The following is a 12,622-nucleotide window of genomic DNA, read 5'->3' as shown; positions in this document are numbered from 1 at the left end:
TTACATTTTTTGTTACTCTTGCATTTAATTGTATAATAAAGTATTGTATATATGTATATATATATATTTTTTTTTTTTATTTTGCTACTTGATTTCTGTTTATAAGAATAATATTTGTTGTATTGTATAATTTTTCATATTCGTGTATGAAGAGTCAAAGTTGTTGAGTAGGTTTTTGAAAAGCAACAAATTATAGCGAGAGTTATACACTAACTTACTACAAGGCAACTAAATGGCATCAATTTGAGTAGCATTCGGCTATTATAAAATAGGGAAATAACAGGAAAATAATAGCTAACCTAAGTAGAGTCGATAAATTAAAATGGCAGAAATTGTTATAAGGGCAGTTTAGAGTTAGAGTATGGAGACGATTTGATACAGAACACATAAGGTATAGAGATACATACATAACACTTGCATAACAAAGGTTGGCTCAACAAAACAATATACATATTGGTTAGAATGTTTTTAATAGAGGAGTGTGTGTTATTTTTGTCATATGCATTGAATGTTTATCATTAATCCACAATAAATATCACTTAAGTATGTAAGAGAAGTATGTGGAATTTTGCTAGATTTAGAACCTAAACTACAATTTTGTTCAAAGGGTTTATTTGTTTTTGTTTCGATTTATTGATAAACCACATTTATAAAATCATTGCATTGAATGATCTTCAGTTTTTTAATCTAAACTTGTTCTTGTCTCCTTTTTGTCAGTTATTTTTATAAAATTTACAAAATTATGTTCCATTTCGTTTCCTTCATGCAGCTATCCCCCATCTGTATACTTTAAAATTGATTAAGGAGGTTTTTGCAAATATAAACTCCCTTAACACTTAGCTTAGTTCTAACTTTTGGGGTTGGTTTCTTGTTTTCAGTTTTACTTGAAATTTCTTCCACAATCAATTAATTGTAATTCACAATAATAATATACGAATATTAGGTTACACAATTTGTTCTCTTAATATGTTTTTTTTTAGTTATTTATTCTTTTTGTATTTTTGATTCATCTGTCGATTTATAAAATAATCGGCTCATCACCGTGCAAATCACAAGAGCCAATATTTTCGCCTTGGTACGTTGAGAAATCGTTTATTACGGCTTTTGGTTCTGCTCCGAATTGAATATCCTGCAGGCAGCCTTTAAATGGCTCAAAGAAGCGACCTTGCGTCCGCATGCTCACCGAGTCCTGATTGGGAAAACCACCTGTAGATCACAAAAAGAATAATGTTAATTTTGTGTTCAAACAAGCCGGGCGATGCGCAGCGCTGCCAACTCTTTGCGAGTATTTAGCTCAGCTGTGCGTCAACAGAGCTCTGTTAGTGATCCAATACAATTTTAAACAGACAGTTACTGTCCATTAACATAATTATTTAAGCACAACTTAGCAGATAAACGGAGTACAAAAGCGATGTTTTTTCTTATCGATATATGTGTGCTTAACGATAACACATTGTTTTGAGCCATTGCACATCCCTATTAACTCAGGCTTAGTAATTGTTTAAAGCGCTTTCTACGCGGTGGTGTATTGTGTGTGTGTGTGTTTGGTAATGTACCACATCATGTTCTTGGTAGTGACATGAACTTATAAATTGTAAGCGCTTTTAGTGTTAACTCTAAAGTGTAAAGTTTTTGCAATGTGCACAATTGTATCGCAAACCAAAAGCTCGTAGTGTAAACTGGCGCTCACGTTCTCCCCCATGCAGTTACGAAAGTTCGCAGCCATCTTGCTCTAGCATACAGTCTTATTGTATCTGCCTTTCTATTGCACATCTGCACTGTCGTCACCGCAGGCCGGCGTTACAGTTCCATACGAGTAATCAACTAAGCTGAGGTTTGTTAAGGCGCGCGTTGCGAGTCAAGTAAGGGAATTCAAAGACAGACGAAAACGAAAAACTAGCAGCAACATGTATTAATTACCAAACGGTAAGTCTGCACACGCTTAATTTAATTGATGAGTCACACACATGCGATAAGTGCATTAAATGCAGAGCTTGTAGTCAAAGCATTGTAAAATATGTTAGCTCTGTGACGTCACAGCGTGGTTGTGTTTGCTTGGCGCCATTCTAAAGGGCACAGTGTGCTCACACTTACCTAAATAGAAAATATCCTCGTAGCTAATCGTTGGCTCCTTGCCCCCACGTCGCTGAAACGATGTCGTAGGGGTTGTTGTCATTCGTCGGCTGAGCTCGGGCAGTCGCTCTGTGAATATCACCGTGCCATCCAGCTGCAGCTCGAGGCGCGTGCGATCCAGGAGCACACTAATGCCGTGCCAGGCGCCATCGGCTACGAAGCCGCTGGCAGGTGCCTGAACGGTGTCATTGTTGCTGCCCAGCAGATTGTTGGCCAGCTTCAGATGCCCATTCTCCAGTCCCAGACCCAGGAATTTCACCGGATTGTGCTCGCTCCAGAGCAGTAGGCCGTCCGGTTCGATGGTGGAGAAGTTCAGTGAGATTTGTATGGCTTCGCGCGGACGCGCATAGAGCGAAGGGCCGCGGCGCTTGTCTTTCATGGGAATGCGAGGGGGCGGCAAGATCAGGTAGCTGTTGCCGCGGAAGCTTGGTGTTGTTGGCTTGCTCAACGCTGCAACAGAGACGGGGCAGAAGCGGGGCAAGTTAAGTAAAATGCATTAAACATATTGCATGTACAAGCTTTGCTGGTGTGCGTATATGCTTATGTATGTGTGTGTGTGTGTGTGTGTGTGTGTGTGATACAAGTGCATAATTAAATTACAGCATCGGCAACAGCGTGCGGCAATGCAATCAACTTCATTATTAACAGCAGACTGATGATCATCAATATACCCTAATAGAGAGTATTTTGGTTTTGGCACAAAGTTTGAAGCGCCATAAAGAAGTCCTTCAATATCCACTTAAGGTGGCTAAGCTAGAAATTTCAATTAAATCTTGAGAATATAATTTACTATAACTCCATTTATTTTTGACCCATATCCGGCATATCTATTCTTGAATGCTACCAAAAAAGCACTTAACCAACATTTTTGTCAACGTACCTAGCTCCGACTTCCGACTAGAGCATAGAGGCATGACAGGAATAGTCTAAGATTAGATTTTAAAAAGGTGTAGAGGACTTCGATAGGTGCAAGTACAAGTATTTTTCTCCTCATACTTTTCGTTTGCGTGCATTTGTGAACACTTTTAAAATTCTGCTCTCTGATTTTTACCGCTAAGTTGGTATTTTTCATAACGAAATACCAAAAATAAAATGTGTTGGAAATTACGAAATGAGTGCATTTTCCAACACTAATTTCACAAGTCTAGAGAGTAGAGAGGAGATTGAATCATTTAAATGCATTCTGTTGTTGCCAAGGCTTACTTAATGCAGCTTGCGGTCAACGGTGAATACCTCATGTATTTTGTGCCTGTACAGGGTATTTCAACTGTCAGCTGTGCTCTCTTTATGTTATTATCACCATCAGAGCTCCGCCTGCTCATTATGCCATTTGCTGTTGGCACGTCTGCGAGTCCCTGATCTCGTTTGGGGCTTCTTTGGTTGCTTCTCTCTAATCTGTCGACAACATCTTGTTTCTCTGTGTGCGTTCCACGTTTTCGGTTTGTATTCTTATTTGAGTCTGCGTTTTGTTTTCTTTCGTTTGGCTGCCACTCAACTTGATTGCACTTGTTGTTTCGTGTTTTCACCAGCTTGTTTATGGCTTATTGTTATTAGTGGCATGTTAATTCACTTTGCTAATAAGTGAAAGGCTGCCAGCCGGCTGATCGTATGCCCCAACTGTCAATTGTATAATACTGGCCTGGTCTCAAAACCAACAAAATCATAAAACGGTTTTATATCAACAACTTCTAAGCTGAACATGGGACTCAAAGTTGATCTTGTGCTTGCTCCGTTTCCAAGCAATCGATAAAAATCGATATCGATATCCTGTTTTTTGGGCAATTTTGGTAAATAATAAGAGCTAGAGTCACCAAACTTGACATATAGCTTCTAAAATAGAATATATATATGCATTTGATGTTCGAAGAAGAGGGTTCAGGGTATACCCTAGTCGGGAGCTCTCGACTAGAACCTCTCACTTGTTTGTGGTTGGAATTCCCAACAGCGATTTTGGAAGTTCCACCCGCAACTGTCAATTGAAAGCCTTGCTTTTACTATCGGGTCTTTGTTTAAATTTAATTTATATGCTTTTTGTAACATCCACTTATTTGGGATGGAAAAGGCGGGGCAAAGGTTAATTAAATGGAGGTTTATTTTCGGCTTCAAGATTTTGATACAACTTTTGGTTCCGTATTCGATAAAATTAAAGCATATTTTGACTTTGAAGTGGAGTTTAAGATAGTATGGACCGAATTAAATTTTCCACAAGCGGAAATTGAAAACTAAAAACTCCAAAATTAATATCTCAAATTTGTAGCACAAAAGATTATAATATGATATATGAGTAATAATTTTACGTTATAATATACGTTTATAATAAACTAATTAAAGATTATAACTTAGGCACGTTTTGGATCGTAAATATTTCATATGCTGTAATATAAATATCTGAAATAGATATTTGAAACATATTCAAAATATTTTCTCCTACTTCCAGTTTCTATGGGAATGCAGCGACCTGTAACATTGTGTAGAATTTCTAATATTTCTATTCTATTATTTTAGCACGTTCTACTTTGGTTCAAGCAAATTACACCTATATTTGTGTACTAGGTTAATTTTGGCGGTTTTTTGTTTGGTTTTAGCACTTTTTTTTTTGCCAGTTCAACTTCCAGAGCACCGAACCGTAAGATTCGTGGAGCTGCTAATGGCTTTGTTTCCCGCTCGTGTAGATCTCTAATTATATTAAAATATTGTTGTGTTGGATTTGGGGGGTTTTTTTTTTTGTCGTTTGCTTTTAGCATTCGAGATGAAAACTTGTTTGGGCGTTCAGCCGAGAACAACAGATAAAAGCAATTTCTGGCCAAAATAAAATCAGTTTTCTGACGCTTTAAGATCTTTACTCGGCTACTGTATTTCTACTATATAAAAAAACAAAAACAAAACAAACTCAACTTTTACTTCGCTGACACATTGAACTTCAACTTGGCTCTGGAGATTTATGGAACTCGTTTTGCAGATTTTCAAGTGAAATGATTTGTGCCTTTCATTGTTGCCCAGCTACTGTTGTTGCTTTTTATATATTGTTTTATTTGTATTGCTGTCACGCACATTAAGCACTAACTAAACATCTGGCGCTTGACTAATTTCGATGACGAACCCCCCCCTCCAGAAGCCACAAGCTGGCAATTATCAGAAACTGCTTTCGCAGCGCATCCGAAACTTTCAATTTGGAGGCCATTGAACTCAGGCGCAGATTCTACTCACCAATCTCACAGTAGAAGCCGCCCCAGCCGTTGGGACAGGAGCAGCGGCCACTGCGCAAGCAGCGTCCATTGTTCTTGCACGGGATCAGCTTGCAGGTCTCCGAGTATTCGCAGCGATCGCCCTTCGCATAATCCGGACAGATGCAGTGCGGCTGCAGCTTCTCATCCAGCCAGCAGTGTCCGCCCGATTCACACGAATCCCCACCGCAGGCGGTGCCGTCGCAGTCGCGAATGTTACGTGATTCTGGGCAAATGAATTAACAAACAAAAAAAATTGAATTTCTTATTATTTTCACACAAAATTGAAAATGTAGCCCGGGTTAAAATTCAATCGGATTCTCGTGATTCAACCTTAGCATCATTTAATTTGCCCATTCATATCAATTAATGTGCATTATGATTATCGTAAATCAATTTAAATATTAAAATTAAATCTTTTTTGTATGTTCCGGCATTTAAAGAATTTTATAATATTAACTCCCCTTTGCATACATTTTGCAATATTATCTTATTTTAAATGTTACGAGGTTTTGAGAATTTGTTAAAAGTAAAGTACATATTATGTTTTTCTGTCTGTTTCTTTGCTAACTGGTCGCTCAGTATTAAAGACAACTGAAGTTTTATATAGATTCGTCTTATTTTTGCAAGCAGATGTCGGCTCCGGCCGGTTTGGGCCACTTTATTGTACAGATCAGTCGATAATAGGGCTCTTCTATAACAAAATTGCTTGTTTCTAAAGATGTTCTAACCAAATCCGACATACACATGTCTTTTATAGCGCAGTATTGAGCAAAATCTCAAAAGGAAACATCGTTTAGTGATTTTTGTATGAAGGACTTTTCTGTTTCGCCAAGCCCAGTAATTCCTTAAATATGCCTTCAAATCGTAGGCCACATGTCTTAAGTCTTTACCCCGTCTTCTTCGAAAGAAATTTAAAATAATGTCATGCCCTACTTAAAACAAACTTATCTAATTCTCGACTTGCATAACTTTGTCAAGGCTGAGCCTTTTTTGTGCATAAGGTTTCATTAATTTTAAATTGGTTAAAAATATATGGATGAGCATATTCATGGCACATCAAATATTTGCTGTCATATTTGGTGCGTTTGTTGCTTACCCACAATATTCGTTTCGTTGAGAACAATGCGTGTGCCGCTCACGACAAGGCCACGGACACAGCCACGGAATGGTATGGGGAAGCCAGAGATGGCATTGTGCGGCAGCTTGGAGACATCTTTGAGGCCGCCAATGAAGAGCAGGGAATCGGGCTCGACGAGCACCTCGGCGGAGGGCGCCAAGGCTGACGAGGCGCTGCCCTCCACCCACAATGTCAGCCAGCGTCCGCGTTGCGCCATTTTGATCTTGTGCCACTCGCCAATGGCCAGCATGCGAACACTTCTGACGACGGTCACATGGTTGCTGGGTCCCGAGATGCGGAACTCGACGACACCGCCCTGCAGCGACAGCGATACGAATCCGATCTTCTTGTCCTGATTGTTGTTTAGCGTGCCGAAGTAGAGAAGCAGTCCACGCTCGGAGAGCGGACGCAGCTGGAATTCAATGAAGAAGAACTGGACACGATGATGCTCCTCGAAGGTCTTGGAGCCCATCAGCGGCACTGGCGAGAAGCTGCGCTGTTTCTCCACCTCGTTGAGCAGCTTCATCACAAAATGTGTGCTGGGCGTCGAGATGGGCTTGGGCGGCATCAGCTTCTTGGTAAAGTTGCGATAGCTGACCATTTGGGAGCGCTTGGCGCCCAGCTTATCGCCGCCATCATAGAGGTAAGGCCAACGCACGGCCAGATACGAGCGTCGACCAGTCAGCGAGACGTCGCTCAGTGAACGTATTTCTACAACAATAAATTAACCAGACTGGTCAGACATTAAGATATACATATAAGCCACGTTATTCCCACCTTCCTCACAGTTCTTGCCCGTGCGTCCCACAGGACAGTCGCATTCGTAGCCGTTGACAAGCGGCACACAAGTCGCCTCCTCGTAGCATTTGTTGTTGAAGGAGTCGCAGGGATTTGTCGCTTGTGCACAGAGCGGACCATACCAGCCCTCCTGGCAGATGCAGCTGTGTGTGGAGGAAGTTTAATGGTTCAACGATTCAAGGATTCTGGGATATTGACAACGGCAAGTCTTAATACTTACGTAAAGGTGGCGCCATGCTGGAGACAGGCTCCGTCGTGCTGGCATGCGTGCCTGTGGCATTCGCGAGTGCCGCATTGTCCAACGCCTCGACCGCGAACGCCGCGTGTCTCCTGCAGCGGCACGGTTACTTGGCCAGCCTTGAGCTGCACATCGTAGATGCAGCCCTGGAAGCCCGAGTGCAGCGGCAGATCGTGTGGCAGCGTATTGAAGTTGGCAATCTCGTGGCCGCCCAGATAGAGAATGGGCAGCACGTCCATGCGGCTGACACTTCCGGGCGAACGGCCCGTGATGTTGAACTTGCCATCGACTGAGAGCCAGGCCTGGCGACCGATGCGACCCACCTTGATCTCGTAGGGCACACGGGGCGCATCCAGTCGGAAATCGATGGGCTTCTGTGTGAAAATGCGACGTGGTCCGGCGCCCAGATTCCAGGTGAGCATTATGTAGCCCTGTATAAAGCTGACGGCCAGATGATCGCTCTTCTCATCATGATATCCGGATTGGCCCAGAAATGCGAGCAGCGAAATTTGTGACATGGTCTGCGGCAGTATCTTAAAGCTCAGCTCCAGTGAGTACTCCAGTGGCACGGGCACCGTGTACGCCACAAACGAGGAGAGGCCATTAACGCTGCCCGAGAAGGAGGGCAGTGCCACCTCGAGATCTGCACAGGTGATGCAAGCACTCAGTAGAAGCAACAGAAATGAAAGCGAATATCATAAATCACTTACTGTGCTCGCAGTAGTGGCCGTGTTTGCCCAGCGGACACAGGCAGAGGTATCCGCTGCCCGGAAATTGCACACAGGTGCCACCATATTGACAGGGATTGTCCTCGCAAACGGATATCTCGCAGGTGGGCCCCATATAGCCGGTGGGGCATTTGCATTTCCATTTCTCAGCCTTGTCACCGTTCGCGTCCAGCTCGTTCGATTCGATCTTGATGCACGCAGCGCCATTGCGACATGGACTCGACAGGCAGGCCAACGAGCCGCATTCCGTAATGCCAAAGCCATCCAGCGCGTCGCTAGCATGTGCGAAAGGGAACAGCGAGAGTAAGGTTGGTCAAAAGGCTGCTTAACGTCATCTCTAATTTCATGAGCCTGCTAATTCGCATGCCAATTGGTCGGAGCCAACACGACCCCGCACCAAATAGCCCGCCCCTTTCACCTTCCGCATCGCCCACCCATCTCTATCTGCCATCTGTCTTGTTGCCCATCCGAGCAGCTGTTTGTGATAAATGGTTTTCGCAGCTTTTTAATACTCGAAGCTTCTCTTTTCAATCGTTTCCAACGTGTTAAAATTGGTTTAATACGCAATGTCTCTTTATTTTTGAGATTGTGCCTGCCTTCTGTTTGCCAGCTTAAGTTGTCAAAGGGTTAAGGCAGCGATTGGTTATCGGTAATATAATGCAAATTAATCTGGATGTTTATCATTGCTAATGGAAATTAATAACCAGTACACGAATTAGACTTTCATTCAATTTTAATTTGTTTCGAAATATCCCTGACACTCTGTCTATTAAAGAGCACAATATACAGTTCGATTAACTAGCTATATTTCGTTTTTCATAATTCTTCTTTTTGGTTGAAGATGTCAGGATCAGGATTCGTCATTTCAATGAAAGATAGAACTAGTTTAGACTTGAACTATTGTAAACATTTTGGGACCTTATCGAGTGATAAAGGTTAAGCTTTATTAAATAAGTTTTGCATATATTTCTTCTAACTCTGTGCAAGTCTTTAAAGGAATTTATTAATTGGACTTCTGAAGCTTTTTTTGCTGTGCTAGTCTTCAAAAAATTGATTATTTACGTTCATCATTGATGTTTTCTTCTTTGCCGTAAGATTTTCTGTTCATTTCAACGTCGGAATTTCATAAACTTATTTATTCGCGTGTGCCAAGTTTTTGTTACCGTTTTGTGCCCAGGTTAGACGGGCTTACCGCTACCATTTAATCCTAGAAACGTTTTTACTGCATTTTCACAGAGCTTTTATCCTGCTCCACCTGCAACTTTGTGGCATTCCACCACGCTGTGCCCCGGGTCAGATGCGTATGTGGCATAAAGATTTAAGAGGCGGCAGCGTCATAACTTCTATGGCTGTTCATTAGGCTACAGTCAGGCCGACCTGGCAACTGGCACAGTAGCTACCAGCTATAACTCGCTCGCTGTAGAAAGACTTACCCGAATATTTCGCGCGACTGTCCGTTGATGCGGAGAGTGTGTAGGCAGCCGGTGAAGCCCGTGCCGCTTTGGGCAGGCGGCAGTTCGATAATGAGGCCAATTGGCGCCTGGGGTGCGCCGCCCAAATGCAGCCAAGTGTTCAGTATGACCTCGGGCGTGTGCAGGCGCGGCGGCAACAGTTTCAGCCATGTCGGCTGATCCCCGGACATGGCCAACGTGTCGTTGACGAGCAGCGAGGCATTGCAGTGCGTGTAATTGCGGCTGAAGTCCAATCTGAAAGCATACAAGCGATTGGTAGGATGAGCAACGATAAAAGTGCCCCACAGGCCTCGTCCTTTTGGGCAGAATGTCCTGTTCGGCTAGTGCACATATAAAATATTTAATATGCCGCACACTGCGGGCAACTTTTTCGTTGCCTTTTGCTGCGTGGGCTATACAGCAAAAATAAATATAAAAAAAACAAATAAAATAAGAGAAGAAAAAGTTATTTCCAGCATGCCAAAGCGTGCAAATATTTATGACGCCCGCACAAAGATGCCTCATAAACCCCCGCATCAGACAGATTTTTTCCTCTGAACTGACCCTTTTTTGCCACCCCAACTTAACCCCAAGTCCCAGCACTGTGGACTGCAGACAGTTGAAAGTGGGACAAAAAAAACAAACACTTTAAATAATCGAGTTATAATAGAAGGAGAGATACAAAAATTAAATAATAGTTCAAATTATGTGATTACCCAACTTTTATTTTAACCTTTAAAGAAATTTATTTGCATTTTTCATAATAATTGACCCACTATGCAATCCCGAACCGCCAATTGGCCGTAATGTCAATCGACTGTCAAATTTTTGTATCGCCTGTCAGGGACCCGACCCTGCCATAGATGGCCTTTTTTTTTTTGTGGTTCTGGAATTTTATATTGTTTCGTAGCAGGAATGTCACCTGCCGTTATTTGAATGCTTTTTGTTCAACGTGTTTCTGATTTTATTTGTCTGTCAGCTTTTGTGTATTCTGTCCAATAGTCGAACTGGGATTCATATCTCAGTGCGTTCATTACGTTTAAATGTTGACATTTAATGGTATAAGTGAGACACCGACGGCACACCAAATTTTATTGTTAAATATATAACTTTTTTTTTCTGGGAATACAATGAATGCAGAATGTTTCTTGACACAAGACGAACATGGAGACAAAAGTTTGTCGTGATTGGTATTCGATTTTACGTAATGCAAAATATTCAACAGAAATATTTTAAATTGCAAAATCAACATTTAATAATTTTTTTACAAAAGTGTATCCTTTGTCAATATTAGATCAAAGTAAATGCTGCAAAAAGGCTCGAGTTATTGAATTTTCTTTAGGAAGAGTTATCTTTTAAACATAAACTAAACTATTTACTGCTTAAACGTTTTAGACGAATCCATAAATATAATTCTCCTCAAACAATAATCGAGCTGCCCTTGAGGTAAAATACACAATTAGCTGCTGCTTTTATAGAATGAGTTCAATTCCACTTGACCTTGTTAAACCCTCACAATTGCCTCTTGGCCTCGTCTGCGGCCAAGGAACTAATTTAGCGTAAAACAAGTAAACTACTTTAAGAAATTCGCACAGCTTTCCATACTTAACAGATTGTTATATTTGGCGCGGTTGATTGAACATTAAAGTGCATTTGCATTGTTAAAGCGGCCAATCAAATTGCGGGGTTTCTTTCATTTTAGGATGGCGGCAAAGTTGCGGCCATTATTGCACTTAATTTGATTTGCATAGCACGAACTGGAACGGAATTAAATGGATTTCAAGCAAAAGCTGCGTAATCGTGCGCGTCTAGCGGTAATTGTTATTGCTTTCTAATTACACGGAATTCTTGAAAATCCCCAAGTTAAATGTCAATTGCGTGGAGCATTAGGCTCATTAGGCACGACCCAGCCCTGGTTGAAATCTAACCAAAGGCAAGCAACTCGACAAATATGGCAAAAGTTGAAGCAGGACTTTCACCGCAGGACACTCATAATTGTATGTGTGTGTGTGTGTGGAACTAGTTCATCGAAGGTCTGTGTTCATTGCCATTGTCGCGACTGGGAGACGCTAAATCGCTTCTGGGCGAATGAGCGAAGAGTGAAAATGAAGCCGAAGGGGCGGGCGGGTATGAAGTGTCCTGGCGGCATGGCCATTAAGCACGCAAGGCAAATAAAAATAGGCAACAAACATAAATTTGTTGCTCGTAAATCCACTGGCGGACCCAGTTTTGTGCCACATGAGCATGCCCCGAGCTGGGACCAAGTGCTAAAAAGTAAATTTGTGGCCGATTCGATAGTCATAAAAACACGAAAGAGATATCAAAATGCCTATTACTATGGCTATCTCGCTCCAACAGTTTATTATTTATATAGGCCAGTCTGCTGTTTTCTACACCCTGTTGCCATTGAAAATGACCAAAATGGGGTATATTGGTTTTGTGCAAGAGTATGTAACAGCCAGAATGATACTTCTCGGATTCCATAAAGGGTTATTATTTTGTTCAGCATCAAGAGGCGACTTGGTCTAGTCATGTGCGCCGGATACACTAAATTTCGCACCTAGATCCTTGCATTTATTACCCTACATTTAAAATCGATAACAACCTCCTTCTATATCGTTTAAGAGTTCTAAGAGCCAGAGGCTACTAATTTAAAGCGCAGATTCGCCGAATGCCCAGCCCAGGCCACATTTAATCATCGATAGATGATTCTGCTTTTTAAATTCTTTGGCGCAACATTCATATTTTTGTCGTAATTAAGCCGCGAAAATTTTTAAAAAAGTTCTACTATAAAACCCACATTTATTTAATTTTTTCCATGGGATAATTTTCCATGGGATCTGAAGGAAGAAAAGGCATAGCCACAGCCACGTGCTGGACTGTATGTGTGTGTGGAAAGTGTGTAAGGTTACAGGGTATCTTCTAGTCAA

General features: G+C 41.7%; 2 protein-coding genes across 2 annotated transcripts in view; one reads left to right on the top strand and one right to left on the bottom strand.

Annotated features, from left to right (window-relative positions):
* Positions 1–5: 5 nt before the first annotated feature.
* LOC115759955 (protein eyes shut) overlaps positions 6–12,622 on the bottom strand; it is a gene marked incomplete at its 5' end in the record, with an annotated part of 52,440 nt that continues 39,823 nt past the window's right edge. Inside the window, 8 exons of the mRNA XM_030701098.1 lie at positions 6–1,206; positions 2,095–2,583; positions 5,341–5,583; positions 6,457–7,188; positions 7,255–7,418; positions 7,496–8,156; positions 8,224–8,516; positions 9,675–9,947. Coding sequence (XP_030556958.1) covers positions 1,019–1,206; positions 2,095–2,583; positions 5,341–5,583; positions 6,457–7,188; positions 7,255–7,418; positions 7,496–8,156; positions 8,224–8,516; positions 9,675–9,947 — 3,043 coding nt within the window. The remainder of the gene's footprint in view (positions 1,207–2,094; positions 2,584–5,340; positions 5,584–6,456; positions 7,189–7,254; positions 7,419–7,495; positions 8,157–8,223; positions 8,517–9,674; positions 9,948–12,622) is intronic.
* LOC115760314 (MKRN2 opposite strand protein) overlaps positions 1,371–12,622 on the top strand; it is a 74,071-nt gene continuing 62,819 nt past the window's right edge. The window contains exon 1 of the mRNA XM_030701601.1: positions 1,371–1,926. The gene's annotated coding sequence lies outside the window, so the exon portion shown is untranslated. The remainder of the gene's footprint in view (positions 1,927–12,622) is intronic.

This window comes from Drosophila novamexicana, unplaced genomic scaffold (genome assembly GCF_003285875.2).
Source record: "Drosophila novamexicana strain 15010-1031.04,08,12 unplaced genomic scaffold, DnovRS2.1 tig00000387-arrow-pilon, whole genome shotgun sequence".
NCBI lineage: Eukaryota > Metazoa > Arthropoda > Insecta > Diptera > Drosophilidae > Drosophila > Drosophila novamexicana.
Note: the sequence above shows the minus strand (reverse complement) of the source record. Positions and strands in the feature narration are given on the sequence as shown.